This window comes from Tachysurus vachellii, chromosome 2 (genome assembly GCF_030014155.1).
Source record: "Tachysurus vachellii isolate PV-2020 chromosome 2, HZAU_Pvac_v1, whole genome shotgun sequence".
Lineage (NCBI taxonomy): Eukaryota > Metazoa > Chordata > Actinopteri > Siluriformes > Bagridae > Tachysurus > Tachysurus vachellii.
Genome location: NC_083461.1, coordinates 14,586,571 through 14,609,570, shown reverse-complemented (window position 1 = coordinate 14,609,570; position 23,000 = coordinate 14,586,571). Strand labels below are relative to the sequence as shown.

At 38.8% G+C, this 23,000-nt stretch overlaps 1 protein-coding gene and 1 non-coding gene across 2 annotated transcripts in view; one reads left to right on the top strand and one right to left on the bottom strand.

The window, feature by feature from the left end:
* Nucleotides 1-581: 581 nt before the first annotated feature.
* The window catches only part of atrnl1b (attractin-like 1b), a 98,452-nt gene continuing 76,033 nt past the window's right edge, over nt 582-23,000 (bottom strand). Inside the window, exons 27-29 of the mRNA XM_060858306.1 lie at nt 18,805-18,912; nt 8,187-8,301; nt 582-2,832 (exon numbers count right to left, since the gene is read on the bottom strand). Of these exons, the coding sequence (XP_060714289.1) occupies nt 2,708-2,832; nt 8,187-8,301; nt 18,805-18,912 (348 nt within the window). The 3' untranslated portion in view covers nt 582-2,707. The remainder of the gene's footprint in view (nt 2,833-8,186; nt 8,302-18,804; nt 18,913-23,000) is intronic.
* Nucleotides 9,705-9,815, top strand: LOC132842062 (U5 spliceosomal RNA). The gene has a single exon (XR_009647988.1). It is a non-coding gene; the product is annotated as a U5 spliceosomal RNA (small nuclear RNA).

Genomic DNA, 23,000 nt, shown 5'->3' with positions numbered 1-23,000 from the left:
GTCGATGTGGACCAGAATCTCAAAAGATTGTGTCCAACATCTTGTGGAATCTATGCCATGAAAAGCTGAGGCTCTTGAGAGCAAAGGGAGACTCGGCCAGTATAAGTATAGTTTTCTTAATAAAGTGCTCAGTGATGGTAGATGATAGTCATTGAGAGAGAATCCTATCTGTCTCACCCAGAAAGCACAGGCAAATTTTCCTCTCTTGAGGGCTGGTTGGCTATGACAGGATTTAGATTTGCTATCCCCTGACATCAGGGTGAATGCTTTTTCTCTTGCGCTACTCAGGAGCTCAATAAAACCACATTATGAATCACAAACCCATTATTAATGCATTTATGGTTTCCATGAAAAAAAATAAAACCTTTTTCCTTTTTTGACTTAACATAATGAATGCAAAGTGTCTAACGTCTGAAGCAAAGCCAATAAAAAAAAATTCAACAGTTACAGTTCAAAGTATCTCTGCTGTGTTGGATAATCACAGACCTGGCAACAGTGATTAGGTTTAAAACTGCAAATGGGAATAATAAAAGATAAAAGTAACAGTTTTTCATGTTAACACAAAAAGTGCAAAACATCAGTGGCCCTATGAATCATGTTTTATTTTTCAGTCCATCTTTAAAATACACTGAAGATGAATGATATGCACTTAAGAATGAGTGTTTCATTCATATTCCACATTTTGTGACAATTTACAGTGAGATTCCTGTGTAACGGGACTGTACATTGTGCTCCTACGGCATACAACTACTCGCATTCAAAAGCAGGCTTGAAATAAAAAAACCTGATCAAAATATCGTTCATATTCACAGAAGACTTCTGAAAGTAACTACAAATGCCCAAAGTAGTCTCCTCGAACAGCTGCAATAAACTGCAACTGTATGCAGAATAAGAAAAACTGGTTAATAAAGCTAGTTACAGGACGTCAACGACTAAAGTACAAAACAGAGGTATTACACAAGAATCAGTTATCAAAACAAAACTAACATTTCTCTCACATACATTGTAAAAGACATGGTTTATCATCATCATCATCATCATCATCATCATCACCACCACAATGGGTATTGTACAAAGCATGGACCTAAAAGAAATGTGACCTTTAAATGTTCTTTAATAAAAACAAAAACAAAAAAAAAAAAAGAATAAAACCAGATGTGAACATAACCATTAGAATATCTAGATGAAGAAGCAAGTGATTCACATTTGAGTTGTTTGTGGGTTACACAAGCACATGAGGGGAAGAGCGCAGTACACTTCCTCACAAGCGTTCTTCTTCAGGTCCTGTATTGGTAATATTGCTAATGGCTCGCTCTCAGCTGGAGGAAGAAAGTGCATGGGTTGTGGAAAAGCCTGTCCTGGTGGGATTCCTGTGAGATCAGGATGAAGCATGTGGAGTTAAATTCCATCACTGACAGCCTCAACAGTGCCCTTAACCAAAGTCCAACTGCTGCATTCACAATATGTGAAACGTAAGAGACTGACAATCCATTATAAAGAAATGTTTTACCACAAGACGATCCTTTTTTCAATCAGTACCAAGCCATTCTCAAAAAAAAAATAAATAAAAAAAATTAACAAAAAAACAAAACAATAAAAAAACAATTAAGACAGAAGCTTTCCTAGTCGTGTTTTCAGTAACATTAGATAATAAGAATACTATACAACTGAGCCACCGTGTTACATCTCATTTAAACAAGTTCATCACATCAGTGTCGGCTTCTATGGCTGGAAATGTCACATGTGACTGACTGTTTTTTCCCAACCACTGTTTTATAGGCTAAAACAATATAGACTCTTTTTCGGCCTTAAAGACTTTTAAAGCATCTAGTGTGTATGTCATGCAAAAGCTCTGCAAGAATAGCAGACAGATGAAACATAGAAACTTTGCTATATGTTATTTTTTTAGTCAAAAATGATCGATTTCTTTCGAATCTTATATATAACCAGCAGCAAAACTTCGTTAGCTTAAACAAACCTAACAGCTATTCTGTGCTACGTAAGACAGAACTTGCTGGATTTGAACTAGAAAAGCCCAACTGGTTACAAATGCATTTAATGGTAAATAAGAAGCTTTTTAGCTAACACAGAGTGTACTTGGCAAGCAAAGAAACGGGCTTTACACCCATATACAATACCTTCAAAAGTCTATAATGTCACCTGTGAAAGGCTCAACTGCTGGGTAAGCAGTGGAGATCTCACACTTCTTCTGTCCTCACTATAAGGTACAAACCAGATGAGAAGGACGGCAGTCTCACTGCTGTAGGGGAGAGGAGTCAGGCCAGTTTTTTTGTTTTTGTTTTTTGTTTTTTTTTACAGATTACAGTCCAGCTCAAAAGACTATGAAGCTGTTTAAGGAGGTCCAGACTAGAGCCTTGAACCTCAGATAGGACTGAATTTAGAGACTTTGGAAAATGTTTTCTGCTCTGTCCAAAAAAGACTTCTAGGGAGACATAGCTGATCACCAGAAGGAATAGTGAAATGTGTTGAGAGATCCACATGCTTTAGTGCAGGAGGAGTTTGATATAGGTTTAGTGTTAAAGAGGAGGAGGAGGCGGACGAAGCACTCTGCTACCTAGCAAAACCCCATCATTGGGGTCTCTCTGTGGAAACAGATGCTGCCGATGCCCCACAGCAGTGGAACAAAGCACAGCTCTTTGGAAAAAGGACTTTTCAGGTAAGATGGCAGACACAAGGGGAATGAGCCTCACACACAGGTGCCCTGGTGAGCTGTAGGCAGAGCTTTTCGGTTCTTTAAGCCTGGATTCTTCTCTTTAAAGTCCATGGGCTTCTGTTGTGAGGTGTCGATCAGTGCACTGGCTATAGCAATACCTGTAGAAACACAAACAAATGGGAGAAAGAAAAGGCAAGTTTAAATTGCTGCTGGATTCCAATCATACCAAGGAAGATTGCATATAATTATTATTATTTCATACATAATATGAAAACAAATGAACACCACTGATAGCAGCAGAGGCTGTGTAAACATGGTCTAGCTATTGGGAAAAACAAGTCAAACGCTTCTTGTACTATTTAAATTGTAAAAAAAAAAAAAGAGAGAGAGAAAAGGAACAGAAACACAAGCATCAATGTTAAAGGTCCGAACCAGTAGACACCACTATGACACAGGTCTAATATTGGCTACTTATATATAGATATACAGCTGGATTAAAGAAACCAAATCTGAGTCAGTTCAGTGAAAATCCATTTTCAGGATTTTCCAAATAATGAATCCAATGTTAGAACAAAGCACCAATTCCAGCAAGTACATGATCTTTTTTTATCCATCATGGATTTGTTGCTTTATGGGATATCCCTCACACATCTCTGGTGTGTATAAAATATGGCCCAGAGCCCAGTGTGCCCTACTGCTGTGCTTCATGGCAGCAAAAAAGGCTGAGAAAGAGAAAGAGCCATAGACACGATCCCCAGAACATTTCTCTCTGTGCCATCTCACAAATCAAGCCCAAAACAAAACAGCCATGACCTGGTGCAGGGAGCCCTGCTATTTCAGCGATACAATTATCTGAGTGGAACAATTAATTACTTCAGGAACGGGTGGCCATAATGAATTGGATTTAACTTGCCAAGCTGAAGCCATGGCTGTTCCAAGCAACCAGGATTTACATCCAAGAACAAACTGACTCTAAGACTGTAATTTCAACCTGCTTCAATTTATTTGATTCATTAGTCATGAACTAGAGTAGAGAAAATGTCAACATGTGCCAAGAAGCTACAACAGTGTCTAGTTTAGTGGATAAGTAATTCCCAAAATATTCAGCCAATGTTTTTTTTTATATTGTTTATTGGACTAAAACATTTAGCTGACAAAACTTGCTACACCATGTATTTTGCTAGCCAAGATACACAAATCATGTCCCTGAGAGCTCATGTCCAGTCTATGCTGCAAGGTGTTTTGTGATGCTTTAACGATCAATCCCAGCATTAGTGACCTGGAGCTGCTCCCTACACCTGAAGCCTTGTAAATCATTTTGAAATAATTACCGTATTTTTACCGTAAATTTTTTCCCACGCTTTGAACCTTGCGGCTTAAACAATGATGCGGCTAATATATGACTAAAATATAACATTTTTCCAGCTTTCAATTTTTTTTTTTTCTTCCAAAAAACACATTCTGTGACATGCTCAGTTTTTTGGCAGCATGAAGCTTTCATTAGACCAATGAAATTGCCGAACGGGTTAAAGGTAGATTCTCCGATGTTTGAGAAATGCTTTCAGAAAACTGAGTTGAGACCACAAACTAAAAATCAAAACAAAAATCAAAACAAACGTGAGCAGAAAGGAGCGGGTCTTGTCAATACGCGGCCGAGAGTGTGTTCAGTGCGCGTGTGACATGCGGTTTTAACACTGACTTGGAGAGTAAAAACAAAGAAAGAAAGCAAAGAAAGGCTTACGATAAGGCAAGAAGTAGTACCCGTGTTATTATAGGATCAGCTTTCCAGCGCAGGAGAGAACTGAAGGAGCAGGAAGATGGCCGCATATTCACAGATTGGAGTTTCCCGAGTCAATAACTCCTGAGCTAAACGCTGTTACTACACAAAACGCGGTTGTAGCTGCCTCTCTACATTACTACAATAGAAAAGAGGTGTTATTTGTGTAGTAACAGAGTTCAGGAGTTATTGACTCGGCCAACTTCCCGCTCCTTCAGTTCTCTCCAGCGCTGGATATCTGATCCTGTATTAACACGGTCCCACTCAGTTTTCTGAAGCATTTCTTAAACATCAGAGACCCTACCTTTAACTCCGACACCGAAGGAGATGACTTCAGTGGTTTCAGTGCACAGGAGGAGGAAGATAGTGACCAATGACTTTCTTGGTAGGCTTCTGTTTACTGCTAATTTTTTATTTTTGTTACAAGCCGTGTTTCGTTAAAGCCTATTTATTTTTTGTTACAAGCCGTTTTTCGTTAAAGCCTGTGTAAAGTTAATTCAGTGGGTGAGGCTTATATTCAGGTGCGCTCAATAGTCCGGAAATTACGGTAGAAGATGAAACAATGCAAATATCAGATATGTCAGTAATGGGTTATAGCATAAATCACTCACGTGTTTGCTTTTAATGTTGCTGATGTTTAACTTAATACACAAAGTTTTTAAAATCAGGGATGCCTTTCCCACTTACCAAAAAAAAAAAAAAAAAAAAAAAAAAAAAATAAAAAAACATTTAATTTACATTTTTTAATTTGCTTTTTAATGAAGTTTCCACAGAAGCCAACTTTCTTTTGCTCTGACTGGAAGAGTCATCAGATGCAGAATCCGAGTGTAGGAGTCCATTTATTTTAAACCATTAATATTCATTTTAGAGCACTGGTATGACTAAAAAATTTTTTTTTTGTTGCAGTACATAAGAGTCACCGGCTCACTTGCTTATCTGTATTGCTATCAACAGGAAGCACATGATGATAGCAGGATCAGTAGGTTATAGTCAAGATTCCGGTGTCATATGACGCTGACCGAATCTTTGCAAGTACATTACAGCAGTGAGTGATCTAATAAAGCTGCAAGCAGTTGACACAACTGAATAAAACAGTGTTGTCTTCATGGTCTGTAGTGGGAGATGTGCAGCTGCATGGAGATGACAGCCTTCATGACTGCACTGCACTCTGAAATCATACGCTGACTTCCTTTACACCCATGCAGCTCTACAGGTTCATACATTTAAAAAGCACAGAACGTGCTTTTTTTTTTTTTTTTTTGCTTTGACAGGACAAAGATATCTGCTGAGCATTAGCTTCCATTTTAGAGAATATTCTTTGCCTCTTTCACTCTGCTTTGCCTCTAATGACAAAGCACAACAAGATGACATGAAACAGCCGCCCTTCAAAATGAAAGGCTGATTCTTCTGCTGTTGCACAATGGCAGTAGTAGCGTTTTGAGTCGGTATGCTTGTCAACAAGGACTATTAGGAGATGCACTGAAACAGGAGGTTTTTCCAGATCAGTCAGTTTGTGATAAGGAAGCTGAGCTGAGGTTTCATAAAGCAGCACGTTGATTGACAGTCTTGCTGTGAGAGGAAGGAATAAACAAGCTTTTCTCTGGCTCAGACGTTCTGCCAGCACCATCACTTACAGCGGAAAAGTTTATTAAAGCAGGCATAAATGGAACATTTCTGGGATTTTGTATTCAAAAAAACATAGAAAATAAAAATAAACACAATTGCTGTATATTTTAGTGTTTAACATCTCTTTGTGAAAACAATGACTGGTAGCAAGTTTGGAAACCTTTCTCAAGCTTCCATAGCAACAGCACCTAGTTCAGGGTTTAACATGATTTGCAAGCATAGAAGAGCGTAAAATTGCAGTTTAACTTTAGTGCATTCATTTTGATTTTATTAAGTAATTTACATATTAGCTTGATAAACTAAAACAGCTAGATGACTAGCCAAGACCTTCCAAGGCTAAGAAGGGTTTTTGATCTTGATCTAAAGTTCAGAAATACTGTGCGGCATATCACAACCTTCATACCGTCTTAAAAGCATCCCGAGATACAGCTCGATGATGCTTATATCTTAGAACAAAAATGAATGACGTAAAAATGGAAGAAAGGATCTGCACATAAGTATAGATTCTCAGATTCTCATAACTGACTCCACTGTTACACACTTGGGAGCAACCCTCAACGTCAAGAACAGAGACAAGCCTGTGTCTCGGTTTACATGCAAGAAAAGACAACAGAGCCTGGTAGAGATTCTCTAACCAAGACCAAAGACATCAAGACTAAGAGCGAGGTGAGTCACTATGATGTAAGAGGATATGACCAACATACACACATCATCTCCCTCAAACCACTAGCATGGATCCAATGGTCTGACTTCCTGTCTCAGCTCAGGTTTCTATTCTGAATAATGTAACAATATGCACAGAGTTCACATGTACTTCCATCTCCAACAAATCTATAATAACCCATTAGAAAAATGTCTACAGCATGATGCGTCTCCATTTGCTAAAATTCTGTCGTGGTCCCATTTTAGACGACTTCTAATTCCAACTGCTTCTTCACAGTAACTAAGCTGGATGCCTCATTATAGCAAGCAAATACATTAAAAGATAAGCCATCAAAACATAAACCCGGTGAGCAAGGTGAAGCAATTAAACTTGTACGAAAAAGAAAACAGCAAACTTAAGGCAAAATGAGTCAATATTATGGCAAGTTCCTCCATCTTTCACAGGAACCTAGATACAGTACATAAAGTGGGCACATGCTGTTTTTAGACATTATTTGTGACTCAACCTGTTGCCGATTTAAAAAAAAAAGGTCTGAGTGTTAGCACTGAGAGGCAATGAGGTGTCCACCGTGCTTTTAGCACCTTCAAGTCTCCGTCAGAATCGTGAGGGGGCACATCGGGAGGAGAAATGCTTAACGCGTTACTCAAATTAGTTTTCACATCCACACACTAAAAGCACACAAATGCCGGAAACGAGGACTGAGACATGTCTAGCGGTAAGTGTGTGTTAACGTGATTTATGTGGGTGAAACATTTTAAACAATGCACTTTTTTGCATTGATTCAGTGCAGTTTTCTGGAAAGATTGCCCACTAGTTAGGTCTCACCTTCTTACCCTCGAGGCTGATGAGCAGTACACCATGTGGTGCTTCACTGGGTTGTATTTACAGCGTCACCAATGTCAAAAACGACAAAAAGCTACTTTTTATTCTGATCAGTGCAAAAAAAAACAAAAAAAAAACATACATTTTTACGTGTTTGCTAGCCTAGCATTGTTGAGTCTAAAATGTAATTCCCCATGGACATTCAGTCAAAAGTTTGTTTCTGTAGTCATTTTTTTGTTTGTATTTTCAGGGCCACTTCTTGCTTTTGTCCTGCTACAAGTTCACACAATAACAAAATTGTATCTTCCCAGAAGAGGCACTTTTACATATCAAATTGGCTCCCTGGTGTTAGATGTGCTTTCAAATATTCAACAGGGTATGTTAGTGTTTCACAGGGTGGGAAATGTGTGTTGCCAAATGTGTTTAGAGCACAGCTGGGCAAACATGGCATGTCACAATCCTATTTTCAATGGCTATTTAAAGCTAGAATGTCACTGTGTAAGGTTTTATGATGAAACCAAATAATTGTCAGTATACATATAGTCATGTGCATCAGGGTTTGTCTGTATGTAGCAAATGATTTAAAATGATGCAATGCTTTTTTTTTTTAATGAAATACATACCTGACTGCCCAGGAGGTGGAAACCCTGAGGGTCCTCTTGGGAGGCACAGAAGCACGGTCAGAACTGCTGCTTTGCCTCCTGAACACGGCTCCAAGGCTATAGGTTTGGGGGGAGCCTTTAAAGAGAGGTAGCGGGAAGAAATGCATTAGACACAAACTCCATACTCACAGTAACAGTTCACACAAGCCTTACTTCTCAAAGCATAGTTTCCTACGTTTGTGGAAGCTAAAATTTGCAAGTCGACAGGATTATCACCTTATTGACTGACACACAAAGCAAAATTCACACACAGTCACTCAAACACTGTTTAAAACGCAGCACATAGAAACTCTCCAACATCTGACACTAACCACACACTTGTTGAGCTCAGAGATGAGTGAGATCCTGAGCCTAAAATTATCCACTATATGAATATGACATCAACATAGTCTTTAGGTGAAATATAAAAGATGAAGGTTGAGGATGAAGCTAAAGAAACATGTCAAATGCTTTAAAGGTTAAGCTGTGAGAACACACTTTGCTTACACAAAGTTCAGTTGAATTTTCAAAGTAGAGCAATTAAGATGCTTAGATTCAGGATATAGGCACAATATCTCTGAGCAATAGCTCTGTTTTTGGTCCTCTTAAAAAATTTTATGTCACTAAAAGACAAAATCACAAGTATCAAAATATGTATAGTTAATAAACAGCCAACAAACCAGCAGCCTTTCATTTAATTGTGAACTGTGTTCAACATGTTACTTTCTACAAAATGTAATTATTTAAGACTGTCCAAAACTGATGATGCCCGCTCTCAGAAAAGTGTACCGTGTGAAATTTCCCTCAATATCTATAATATAACATAATAGATGCCGGTTGTGCTAAGCTTCATCTTAAGCCAATCATAAAAAGATCCCTACATTTAACTACAGGTTTCACAGCAATAGCTTTGATTATAGGTCACAGTTCCATGAATCAAATCTTTCATATGGAGAAATCTTTAAGCCCTGCACATCATCAATATAATAACCCCAAATCATATCCTTAGTACAAATCTGTCATGGTAATGAGCGCTCTCTCTCGTGTCAGCTCTGAACTGAGCATTGAACATGAATAACAGCAGCAGTGATGATGTGGCTCGATATGGTCGTCAAATTGACCTCCGGAGGCGACAGTTAGTGAAACACGGCAGAACGGAATAGTACACCGAAATTCTCCAACTAGCACAACTTACTTGTATGCTGAAGTCCAGGTTAACACTTTACAGACAATATATTTAGTATATTTTTAAAAGCTGATTCCAAACTAAATTCTATTCATTTTTGCCAGGGAATATTAATATGTATACGTTTTCACTCTACTTAATAATAGACAATTTCTTACTGAGCTAGACTGATGATTAAATGTAAATATGATAGGTTATGCATTAAAAATATGACAGTATAATTTGGACCGTTCTTCCATTTCCTTCATGTCAGTTAGTTGACACAGTGTCAAAGTAATCACACTGGTATTGCTAACAATATGCATAAATCTAATAGCTCAGGTTTCTCTTCATTCACACGTAAATCTTTTGCCTTTTACTAAAGATTTCCATGGAGAGAACCTCTGATGAGATCACTTTTTTGCAGGCTGTGTTGTTGCAAAGCTCTATGTGTTTGGGGTATTGCTAGTCAATGGTTAAATCACTAGGCTCCTGCTCAGAAGGTCAGGGGTTCAAGTCCCAGCACTGTCAAACTGCCCTTAACCCTCTCTGCTCCAGTGGCGCTGTATCACAGCTCACCCTGTGCTCTGACCCCAACCTTCATACAAGCTGAGATATATGAGAAAAGAATTTCACTGTGCTACAATTTATATGTGACAAATAAAGGCTTTTTCTTCTTCTTAATAATTACAGTACAATTCTTTGTAGGATATTTCTGCCAAAGCTACCCATCATGAAATGCAGACATTACAGATTTACAAACATCAATATGATAAACCTGTATTCTGTCAGGTATTTACTTTATCTCTCGCTCACACACACACACACACACACACACACACACTTTGTAAGGGTACTTATTGCGTTAGATGGCCCATCCATGGAGGGGCTTGTGAAAGGTCAAATTAAGCCTGTGCTGACAGCGACGTCAATCAGGCGCTGCAGACAGAGGCTGTTATCAGAGCAATATCTGTCTCTTTGAGGGGAAAAGAGGCCACTTCTGCTGCACTTAAAAGTTCAAAGCCATTGTTTCGGAGTGATGGGGGGTGGCAGCGGGCGTCTGGCTTTCCTTTCAACCATGCTACTGCTGCGTGTACAGAATTTCTCTCTTTTCCATTTTGCCCTGCGAATTCTCTTTCGCTCTTTATTGCGCTATGTAGCACTCGCTAAGAGACGTGATTTCCCTGACAAAAACATCCCTCACTCAGCCTGCCTGTGCAGAACCGTCCCCATCCTGACATTCCTGCACAAGCCTTGAAAGGACACTGCTTAGATTCCAGCATGAAATATGACTGTGTGTGTTTACTGTTGATAATGGCCACCTTAGGGTCTTGCAATGATGATACAATTCTTGCCATCACCTTATACGCTGCAGGGATCCAGCCTCCACCCGCTACCCCATCAAGAAAAAAAACTGCATCCTCATAATAAATAAGCTGTTCAATTTAAGTTCAGGTGATAGCTTTGACAGCTGTCTCCAGCACTGGCAATTCAGTCAAAAGTTAGTTTTAATTCTCTTCTCTTTAATCATTGTGCCATATTTTATCATTTCCCTTCAAATCGATCAATCAAGGAGGGTGAAATATCACAGCTAATTAGCACAAATCTCCATTTTCAAACCTACCCTTAAATGTCTTATTCTGGCTGCTGCTATTGTCTCAGCCCAGTTGGTATGCATAATTGAAATACCCATTTGAATCTTTTAAAACATAAATGTATGCCTGCAAAGAGAAGAGAGGTGACCTGAAGTCCATTTAAACTGAATACAAAAAAAAGGAAAGTTCACCACTTTGAATATAATACTAGGGGAAAAACATTTCAGGAAATTAAATTAGACCAGAGTCACAAAAGCACAAAGTGAATGCCGAAGCCGTATTCGGCACTGTAATAATCGTGATTACACAGATTTGTAGACTGAGTGTAGATCATAGGGCATAGATGGTAGTGCTCAAGTCTTATGAAATGTTCTACAATGTGAAAGCTGGCCAAGAATACTTAAGGTCAAATATGGCATAAACCCACACAGAACCCACTGAAAAGATCATTTAAAGTAACCACAGAAAAGCAGCAACCAGAAGCTTTAGGATGTAAAACTAAAAAGGTTAATCAACAAATTCAACCATACATCTAATTGAAGCTGCAGTAAATACTTTAGTTTACACATATACTCAGACACTCACATATACTCAGACACTCACATATACTCAGACACTCACATATACTCAAGACACTCACATATACTCAGACACTCACATATACTCAGACACTCACATATACTCAGACACTCACATATACTCAGACACTCACATATACTCAGACACTCACATATACTCAGACACTCACATATACTCAGACACTCACATATACTCAGACACTCACATATACTCAGACACTCACATATACTCAGACACTCACATATACACAGACACTCACATATACACAGACACTCACATATACACAGACACTCACATATGCTCAGACACTCACATATGCTCAGACACTCACATATACTCAAGACACTCACATATACTCAAGACACTCACATATACTCAGACACTCACATATACTCAGACACTCACATATACTCAGACACTCACATATACTCAGACACTCACATATACTCAAGACACTCACATATACTCAAGACACTCACATATACACAGACACTCACATATACACAGACACTCACATATACTCAGACACTCACATATACTCAGACACTCACATATACTCAGACACTCACATATACTCAGACACTCACATATACTCAGACACTCACATATACTCAGACACTCACATATACTCAGACACTCACATATACACAGACACTCACATATACACAGACACTCACATATACTCAGACACTCACATATACTCAGACACTCACATATACTCAGACACTCACATATACTCAGACACTCACATATACTCAGACACTCACATATACACAGACACTCACATATACACAGACACTCACATATACACAGACACTCACATATACTCAGACACTCACATATGCTCAGACACTCACATATACTCAAGACACTCACATATACTCAGACACTCACATATACTCAAGACACTCACATATACTCAGACACTCACATATACTCAGACACTCACATATACTCAGACACTCACATATACTCAGACACTCACATATACTCAAGACACTCACATATACTCAAGACACTCACATATACTCAGACAGACACTTACAAACACACACACAGACACATTCACAAACAGAAACTCACACAGACACACACATACTCTCATACACAGACACATACACACACTCTCACTCAGACACTCACTCACAAACACAGACACACACTCACTCACTCACACACAGACACACTCACAAACACATACTCATACACAGACAGACAGACACACACACACACAGACACGCTCACAGACACGCTCACTGACAGACACACTCACTCACAGACACACTCTCTCACAGACACACACAACACACTCGCACAAACACACTCCCTAGTCCACCACACAAGCACCACACCACACTACAAATCCCAGGTCAGACAGTTCACCATACAAAAGTGTTTTAAAGATCATACTGTATATCTTAGTTTTTATAATGCAGATCCTCTTCCAAAAAAGTCACCTAAAGAAAGGCCACAGTTTTACTTTGATCAGGAAAACCTACATGAATAATATGCTAATTTAATCTCTTACACAGGGTTACCAGCAAAAGGTGGTTCAGTGTGTAATATTAGGAGACATTTGCATATTAAGATGTAACTGGTAAGTGCTTTGAATAATAAAATGTGAGAGCAGCAGTTGTTCAGTTGTGTTCAGTTTGAATTTTTCACTCATCTTTGACAGCCATGTTTTTCTAAATAAAAGCGACAAAACCACTTTGCCACACCAATCTGTACGCACAAATTAATGTTCTAGCAAAGATTAAATCAGAAAAATGTTTTGTACGTTTAGGGTGACATGACTAAAATGGCTAGAAATGAGATTTGAAGCCGACGAGAACATGATAAGGAATAGATATATCTAATTCTTGCCCACAGTATGACTAAATGAATCTCATTAGGTCGATATGGGTCGGAAAGAGCTATTGCCTTCCATATAGAAACTCGCTAATGAGGCCATCAATTGAATCCAACAAGTTCAAATAATCAGGCAAATCCATTTTTATGCATTTGCTCGCATTAATGATGGTTTCAAATTCTATGTGATATTGCTCGCATTCACATTAGTCTTGCTCGGTACAGATTAGGAGTAAGCCAATTGAAGCCCATTTAGGAAGCACTGCAATGATGCAACTAATGAACAGATATAAAGTTTAGAGCCACTGCAAGCAGACTAATACATCATGCTATAAATGAGACTGTACCTCGTTCAATTCCGAAGCGCGGCCCCTTCCCACACACACACAATCAGTTTGAAAACTGAGACCTGTTTGACTTCATTACACATACAGTATATTCTATTCTGCGCTATTAAACTCTTCCATTATACATTCATGTCTACAGCACCACCCATATTAAACTGTTTATATGCTGTTTTGCACCATGTTCTTGCTCTTTGCACATGCTTTCTTGCACATTTCAGTCAATTGCTGTTTCGCACAATTCAGTACAATACCTCATATAACCACTGCTACTATATTAAGTGTTTATTCCAGTATTTCTGCACATGTACTACAGAATATACAGTATGTACTCTGGTCCATGCTGCTTTTGTGTATTGTCTTTTTGTCTTGTCCTGCACTGTTTGCACCAGGTTGCACAGATGCACTTTATGTGGCTTAGACTAACTTACTTAAGTTCTTATAGCTCTGTCTTTGCTTTTATGTGGCTCCCTGGTCCTGGAGAAACGTTGTCTCATTTCATTATGTACTGCGTCAGCTATATATGGTTTAAATGGCAATAAAAGCTTCTTGACTTGACTTGAAACACTACACAGGGCTCTATTATAGAGCTACCACTGAAAAAAAGAAATCCCCCTGAATTCAGACTGTATGTACCTGTCTTGTAGTGTTATGGAGACAAATACATATATACATGGAAAAAAATACCAAGAAGGATTTGGACTTACTAATTTTTCATTCTCATTTTAAAATGATTAATGATTCAACCTGTACTAGTCTTGTGCTGTCAATTATATGCTCAAGAACATATACATTGTGCCTTGCACTATAGCATTTGCTTGTTAGCAGCCATCATGCTTTCTTTAGTTATGCATCTTCCCCATATGAGGCAGAACTTGTTGGAGGCTTATTCATATCCAAGATGGATGACTGTATGAACGGTTGTCATTTATGTGACAGGCGCTATTCAGAGGAGTGTTTTACCGACGTAGAGCTGTTCACTGCCATGATACTAGCACAGACTGATCGTGAATGTGATTCTGTCTTTATCCACCAGGAGGGCTTCTCCATCAGTAAGAGTAAGAAATATAATTTTACTGAGGAGCTTAATATTTAGAATGAATTGTGTGTCCTTGTTAAAGTCGTCAGGCATGGGTGAAGGCTGTGGTGACAAATCCTCCACGGTAGAAAAAAAACGTCTCTTTAAACTCATCAACGTTTCTCATAGTTAGCTATTTTCTATTACTAGGCTACTGTCAAGATTCGGTGCATATCTCCATATTGGTATTGGCAGGCATGGACTTCAAAGCATTGTAGGTCTGACTTCCTGTGTGAAAACCATATACGTAAACATACGAAATCAAATCATGGCTCTCGAGATACATCACAGAGACTTTACTGTACAGGTGGATCCAAAATTCCATTAACAATAACATAAAAGTGCAATCCTCTCATTTCTGTATCTGGAGAGGAGCCTCTCTCACAATCCTACAGTTTTACTGCTTACTGATGGCCAACTTCATCCCACTCTCATGCATTTATTAATCTGATGTCTACAGACCAACACACACACACACAGAGACACACACACACTTCATCCTGCTACCATGCTCACCTCTCCAAATGCTTCATTTCACCTTGCCTTTTTAATAGTCTCTAAAGTTCCTCACCCAGACACACACATGCTATTTCTCATTTCTTTAGTACTCTTATTCCATTTGTTTTCTTACTGGGATGTCACCCTCTTTCTGTGTCTTCTGGCTGATTCATTTTTCCTGACCATTACAAAAATATGTATCTATTTGGCGGCTTAGTGCTTAGATGAAGCCAATAGTCTTGCTGGCATAAACAGTAAAGGGATAAGCGGAAAAACAAAACAAAAAAATAATAATAAAGTTATAAACCACTAAGACACACACACACACACACACACAAGCTGGATTTCCTGAGGCTTTTAAAGTGCTGCAGTGTTTTTCATTTGCATGGCTAAAGGAGTAAAAGAATGTGCCTCAGCTTTATACAACCACAGATAAGAATACAATACAAAACAGAGACGTTACTTTATGACCTTTATAAGTTCCAACCACTGATAGATTTTACTGTTCATACCTACAGCAAAGATGCTAAACTGGCAGATACAAGCTAGCATTAAAAGTCACCATAAATGACCTGCATATTAATTATTACAGTTAATTTTGTAAATTTTCTTCCATTTCTTTTCCATCATGTCAGTCTCTTTTCCTGAGGTTAACGCTTACGTTACGCTGAATGCTGTTCGACTGCCTGCTGACAGTACAGTGCTTACAGCCGTACCTGAAGTGACTGATGCAGCAGTGCTTTAGCTTATGACGCTCCAGCTTTCCTGTTAATTCTGTGGTTAATGTCAACTATAGGGAAAAGGTAACCCAAACTAACCGAAACGTTAGTAAGCAAAAGAAAAGATCCCCAGGCTCTTAGTTTTTCGATGCAAAATGAAAAAAACATTTTTGGACTTAGTGAGAACATTTTATTCTTCTCAAAGGTGTTGAAAACGCACACACGTGCACGCACATACAATTTTTGTTCTATATTCTCACTTGTGGATGAGTTTAGCTAATATGCACAGTTTTGAAGATGCTGGTGACAGCTTCCATCCATCACAGACTACGTCTGTTTAGTGGTTCCATATGTTGCAGGCTGACCAGGTGATGGAGCAACATCTGTGTCATCTGTCTCTCTTTTGGCTCAGTGCTGCACAGCCACTGACCTCCACACAGAAGCAGGTCACTCTAAATCTGTGCATACTGTACAGCTAAAGACCTGAAACACCACACAGTTTTCCTGCCCTGCTGCAGACATGAATACGGTCTCTGATCCAACTTCTAATAAGTTATATTTTTTGAGTTTTTAACTCAAAACCCTGGACATCTGTCATTATTTGTCATCACTGCAAGCTGTAGCTTTGAAATACTAATTGACCAGAATACATGCACTCAAATTTTCCAAGTGACAGTCCAATAGAAAAGTGACAGTCCAATAGAATATAGCTTTGCAAACCCTTGAGCTTATCCTCTGCACCCTCACCTTACTGGTCTCAGAATCTGCTGGTGATTTGCTCGTAAACCAGTTTAGCGGGTCTTGAATTTAATGGATGAAGAATGTCACCCTTGGTACAAAAGACCAATAGACCAATATCTAAAGTTGTCGTGTTGGCTGTACATATGCAGTATGGCTATCAGAAAATCTATACCCACTCATCAAAACCAGCTGCTCAGGATGTATATACTTCAAATCAGTGGTAGAGTTGCTCAACCATGTGACACTATGGGCAGCTCAGGGAGCTACGGATGCTGTCAGAACAATTGGGAATCTTCACTTTGATAAGCAGGTTAATACCAAAGAGCAAAAAATGCTGCCTCATCAGTCTTTAAGCAGAATTATAGTGATTTCTTTATCTTTTACCTCCAGATGCTCTTACATTTAATAAAGCCAGGGCTTACATCCAGAGCTGCAAGCCTTTAGAAACATGTTAATGCTAATCACTCAGCAACTGATACAGCAAAGTAGTGAGGCTAGAAAAGAGGATAAGGTGTACAACTTGGACACAACACCCTTAGCCTTGCACACTGGTGCACATCCTTTCACTTTATCGCGGGCATGAGCCCATCATTTAATCTTCCACCATTGTACAATGTCCTAGGCAGTGTATGTATTAGTATTTTTTACCCAGCATCTTTTAGAAGAAAGCAGAAAGCTAGAAACAAAGGTTTATTGCTAGATACATGACCCATGCACTGAAAAGGTTCTCCTAATTACTCCAGTGATATTTAGAAAATATAAACAAGAACAGTTTTTCATCCCTATGAAAATGGACGGGTTGCAGATGTACGTGACTACACGGATAATAACTAAATGAAATATTTAACTGTAATTTTAAATGTAAAATCTGGTGGGAGAAAACATGTAAATCACAACGTGGTCACCTTTAGTGTCTGTGCATTCTGTAGGTTTCTGTATGACTTTAAACGTTCTAAATCCTTATATATTCTCGTCTCAGTGCAAGTGGTTTCTCAGCTTAAGCTAGACACGAAAAGTCCTGCTCTTCCAGTCCTGCTCTTTCCTCCTCTCGCACTCAACATATGAAAAGTGTCAGCTTTGAAAAGTCTGTGTTCACCGCTGGTCTCTTGAGCAGAGCTGCTTCGTCAGAGACAGCAGATGTTTGTGCAATTTGTACAGGTGAAAATAAAGTCTCTGAAATTGTAGGAGAGAACAGCGGGTATCTAATCTCACAAAGAGATTTTCTCAGTGGAAAGATTTCCATGTTTGAAAGTGACTGTGATGGAGAGATGAAACGACATGATGATCTTTCTTACAGTGAAAAATGTGTTCTCAGTTTACATGACGGTGAGAAAGTGTCTGAAGCCACAGCCTGTCATCCTGTGTGCTCTAATGAAACATCTACTGAAACAAAGAGTGCTTGAAGGCCATTAGTGCCTAAAAATCAGAGGTTAAAATCCCAAAAGGCTAGCTTTAAAAAGAAAATAGCATTTTTCCGGTTTTAACGGATATAATTTTATAGGCCTTAAGAGTCCGTTCATGCAGGCTGGAAGCTTCTGAAACCCAAAAGAGCACCAGAGATGTATGAAAGTGGAGGTGAAGTTTGTTTAAAACAGAGCTGTGCTTAAGAGCGTTCGGTGAACTGCGTGTTGTTCACTTCAATTTTGTTCCTGCTCTGCCCTTCACCAGCCCATAATGCACACTGTGCGCCAATGCACTTTATACTAATGGATCGAGGAGAGGCACTTCTCTGGCTGCTTGACATGGGAATCAAGCATCTGTGCTGTACAGCAGGTTAGTCTGCCCTCAGATGAGTGTAAGAGTGTGTTAGTACCAAAAAAAAAAAAAAAGTGTGTGTGTGCGCGAGTGTGTATGGCAGCAGGAGAAAATTATCAATAAAAGAGTATGTGTAGGGCTACTGTGTGTATATACTATGTATATATATATACAGTATATAAAACCAGATGGCACTGTATCATTTGAGAACAACAGAAGCATAAGGTTTATACAAACATATTTGTACACACACAAAGACACACACAAACACTTACCTCTATTCCTCCTTGTAGCAGCTCCACCTGATCACATTCCGCCTCCAGTGCCATGGCAACGGAAGCAAAGGGACGACTTGCCATTTGTTGCCTTTCCCTCATCAATTGCTGGAAGTGTTAGGTAGAGTGAAGTAGAGAGATGGGGAGATGGGCAGAGAAAAGAGAGACTACGATTAATGATGTACCCACAGAAGTAAGAATTTCTGAAATTGCTTTTAGGCATCTTGTATCATTCTCTAAAACAGATCTAAAGGCTAAAATGATTTCGGACATTTGACCTGGCTGTGATCTTGACCTTGTCTGGATCAATTCCAAAACTGAATCAGTTCATGTGCTGCTTACAGTAATGATTCCAGAGAAATACGACAAACATTCAACCCCTCGATCGTGAGATATCGCACTTATGGGAATCTCGGGTAGGCAGACAGACATTGTGATGAACTGAAATTTAAGAAGCTATATTTTTAATGATTTAATTTTAAATCTTGGCTTACTGCAAACATCCCACTGAGTATGAAGGCTGATTAGCCTCTGCTGCAGTTTTAAAAAAAAAAAAAAAAAAAAAAAAAAAAAAGGGAGTACCGATGACAAAAAACTTGTTAGCAGTGTGTGATCCTCACACAGGGAATACCAGGCTTTGATCAAGGAGCTGGAAAGTTATAGGCTGTAGTGAAATGGAGAAAAGCCAATCCATTCAGTTTATAATCAGTTACCAGCTGTCACAATGTCCGCAGTGTTCCTGTGCCTCGATCAGAGCGGAATCTTTAAATGGAAATTTCTCCCTTTTCACTTCTGGATGTAAGCAGACTTTAAAAATGCGAGTACTTTTAACACTTGTAGTTTAGCTTTTTTCAGGTTCAGGTTTATATAGTAGAAATTGTACAAATTTCACAGTGTGAAAGATTTTCCACACACACACACACACACACACACGCACACGCACACACACACACACACACTAGGCAGCACACTGAGCTGGATGGATGGATGTCACAAGATTGAAAAATAAGAGAGACAGTGAGACAGGGGACAGAAAGACAAACACAGGACAACAGCTCAGAAAGTAGCATGTGATTGTTTACTGTTCTAAATTATAATAATATAAAATAAATTGTAATTGAAGAAGACGACGACGACGACGAAGAACTGTTGGTTCGACCGTCTGCAGGAGACAGGAAATTTCACTTGCCATAACACTCATGACGAGTAATCAGAATCAGACTGTTGCCATGGCCATCTGTATTTCTATGCTGACGTCTAATTGATGTGTCCTGGTGAGTTTCTCCATGTGATTCACTCACTAATGTCACACAGGCACAGGACTTAATATGAAATTCAATACTGTGAGGAAACATGTAGCTTTTGCCAATATATATATAAAGAATTATAAAATAGCACCAAAGCAATCCATGCGATTTTAAAAGCCATGTATAAGCCATGTCAGTGCTACAGACTAACAGCACTAACCATCTCTAATGTGCAAATCACAAAAATCTCATTTCACTGTACTGATAGAAGGAAAAATAGGAAATGGGAGAGAAGAGGGAGAGGAAGGAGGAGAGGAGAGGGAAAGGAAAAGAAAAGCTGTTTACTCACAACTCAACATGAATGTCCAAAAGGCAGTCAATAAACAGTTATGTTTTGGTTTTTTTTTTTGTTTTTTTAAAAAGGCAATTTTGCAGAAACTATTGGGTAAATTCAGCAAAGGGTAATTGTAAAGCTCTAAAAGGTGTAAACTTTCTGAGCTGAAACTACTTTACTGACGTTTGATCGCGTAATGTGTGACTGCTGGAATTTGGATAAATCTACAGTGCTGTGCACTTTGTCTTAGTAAGTGGAAATTCTGTATGTAGTCAATACATAAGAAAGAGAAGTAATTGATTATTCTAATTAATTATTAAATATATTATTTGTCTTTGTGATCAAAACAGCATAAATTCACCCAGGTACATGGTCTCACACTTTTGTAAGAAAATTGGTTGGTAGCTTGTACCAGGTTTAGCACTTACTGCTGTTCTTTTGCCTCTACATTTAAAATCCCATTTTATTTATTTATCTCTTTATATCTTTTTAAAGAGAAACATAGTTTAGTCTTCATATAGTGCGTCTCTGCAACAATTTTTTTGGAAAGCATTTCTGTTTTATTTTCAGTAATGCATGTAAAATAATCATTAATGACTGTTAGTATGAAAATTCTGTAAATAAAACAGCCTCCTGTTCCTGTTTGTCTCTTACATAATGTGACACAGAGGCTTAGTGGTCAGCACAGTTTACTCACACCTCCAGAGTTTGGGCTTTGGTTTCTTCTGGATACTTCAGTTTCCTCACCCAGTAAAAAGACATGCAATGGCAACCAATTATCAAAAGAATATTTTAGATTGTGATTGGTCCCTTACATGCAGCAGGAGTCCCCAGTATAATCTCCAGGTGCCCTTCAAACCTGTATAGGATAAGAGCTACGATGGATGGATGGATGGATGGATGGATGGATGGATGGATGGATGGATGGGGCAAAAATCTTGGAATCTCTATATTACGCTTACAAGTTAAAAGTCATCAGGTCCCCTGTTATTTGCACATTTACTACAGAAGTGATGAATTGCAATTCATTAAAAAAGCTGAAGAGTTTTCCTTTAAGATGCACTGCAGCTCTTTCCAGCTGAGAAGACATTAATAATCAAGCTAAATCTGAGCAAAAAGTGAGCAATTAAACTGCAGGTAGGAGGTGATGTCCTTCACTTGCACATTTTTTCAAAATACACAGCTTTAAGTAAAAACTTCTCTCTCTCAGTCTCTCTGTGTCTCTATCTGCGTGTGTCTCGATCTCCTTTAACTGCAAATCTCTAAATAATAAACATAAAACATTTACACGTAGGCACAGCGTGCACATAAACAATAAATGCTAAGACATATAGGAAATATAAGAAGATTTTTTCTCTGATTAATTTTTTTATTAATCAGAGATTTTTTTTTTTGGAAGCGCATGTTTCTCTTTCTTTATGACTGACTTGTAGGTGATGCTTCCATCATCTGGTTAATCGATAGTGTAGAACAGCAAAGTACGGCATCATTGTTGCTCAGAGCCGATCGATATCTTAACACAGGCCGTATTTGGGTGCCAAGGACGAGGCTGATTGCTATTGGATTTGTGATGAAGAGGGGTGTGCCGCAGTAAGCACTAATTGTTTCACAGATTAGCGTGCAAAGCCATCTGTGCTGCAGTCACTCCTCTGCTTTCATATCAATCCCTCCATGCTGTAAACACACGCACAGATGCGCATGCACAGCCAAAACACACGCACGCACGCACGCACACAACTGGCCTTATAAATGCACACAGGCAGTGGAGAAAACGAATGAAGCCCACAGATCGCTTTATCACTGTGCACAAAAAAGCAATCATGTCCATTCAGCCTACATGGAGTTCTGCAGACAAAAGGGACGTCACTAACAAAAGCTTTTACTGGCTGCTTAATACGAAATTAAATACTAGCTGTTGGGGAGCATTTAGCTGGGAGGGAATGTGCTTTTTTCAGCATTTTCTATAAAGAAATAGCACAATAATACATTACAGCTCAATGGTGTGCACAAAGCAGTTGACTGTAACAGCAATTTGCTTGGAGACTAATATGTTAAATGGCCTGGTCCTTGCTGTGAAGTACGGAGCATTGCAGGCAGAAATCAGTGCCAGCTCACAGTAAAGCCACTGCGATTTATCAGGCCTGCCTGAAGGTATCAATAGCTGAGGCATTAGCATTCAGCAGTATCAATCATACAAACACACATTTTAAGCTGATAGCAATCACGCTACGATCTACAAAGCCTGCTACACTTAACATGCAGCACGACTCCTTCAGAAAAGGGGCCACGAAATCACGCCATCAGCTGCATTAAAGCAATATGGCAGGCAATTAAACTGGAAGACAGAAGGTTATGTCGCTGATTCCTCGACTGAGAGTGCCCTTTGTGTTATATTACATTTACAAATGTACAAAACGTAAAAATAATTGTCAACCTAAATCACAGTAAAGTGTCCTTCACAACAAGCTGGGAGCATTTCTCTCACATTTCTCTGTACTTTATCAGTACTTCCAAAACTATTTGTTTTTAATTAAAGTGCGAATTCACTCAGCTCATACTTAACACACGTTTTCCATGAGTCACATTTTACATGAGTCACCATTATAGATTATAAA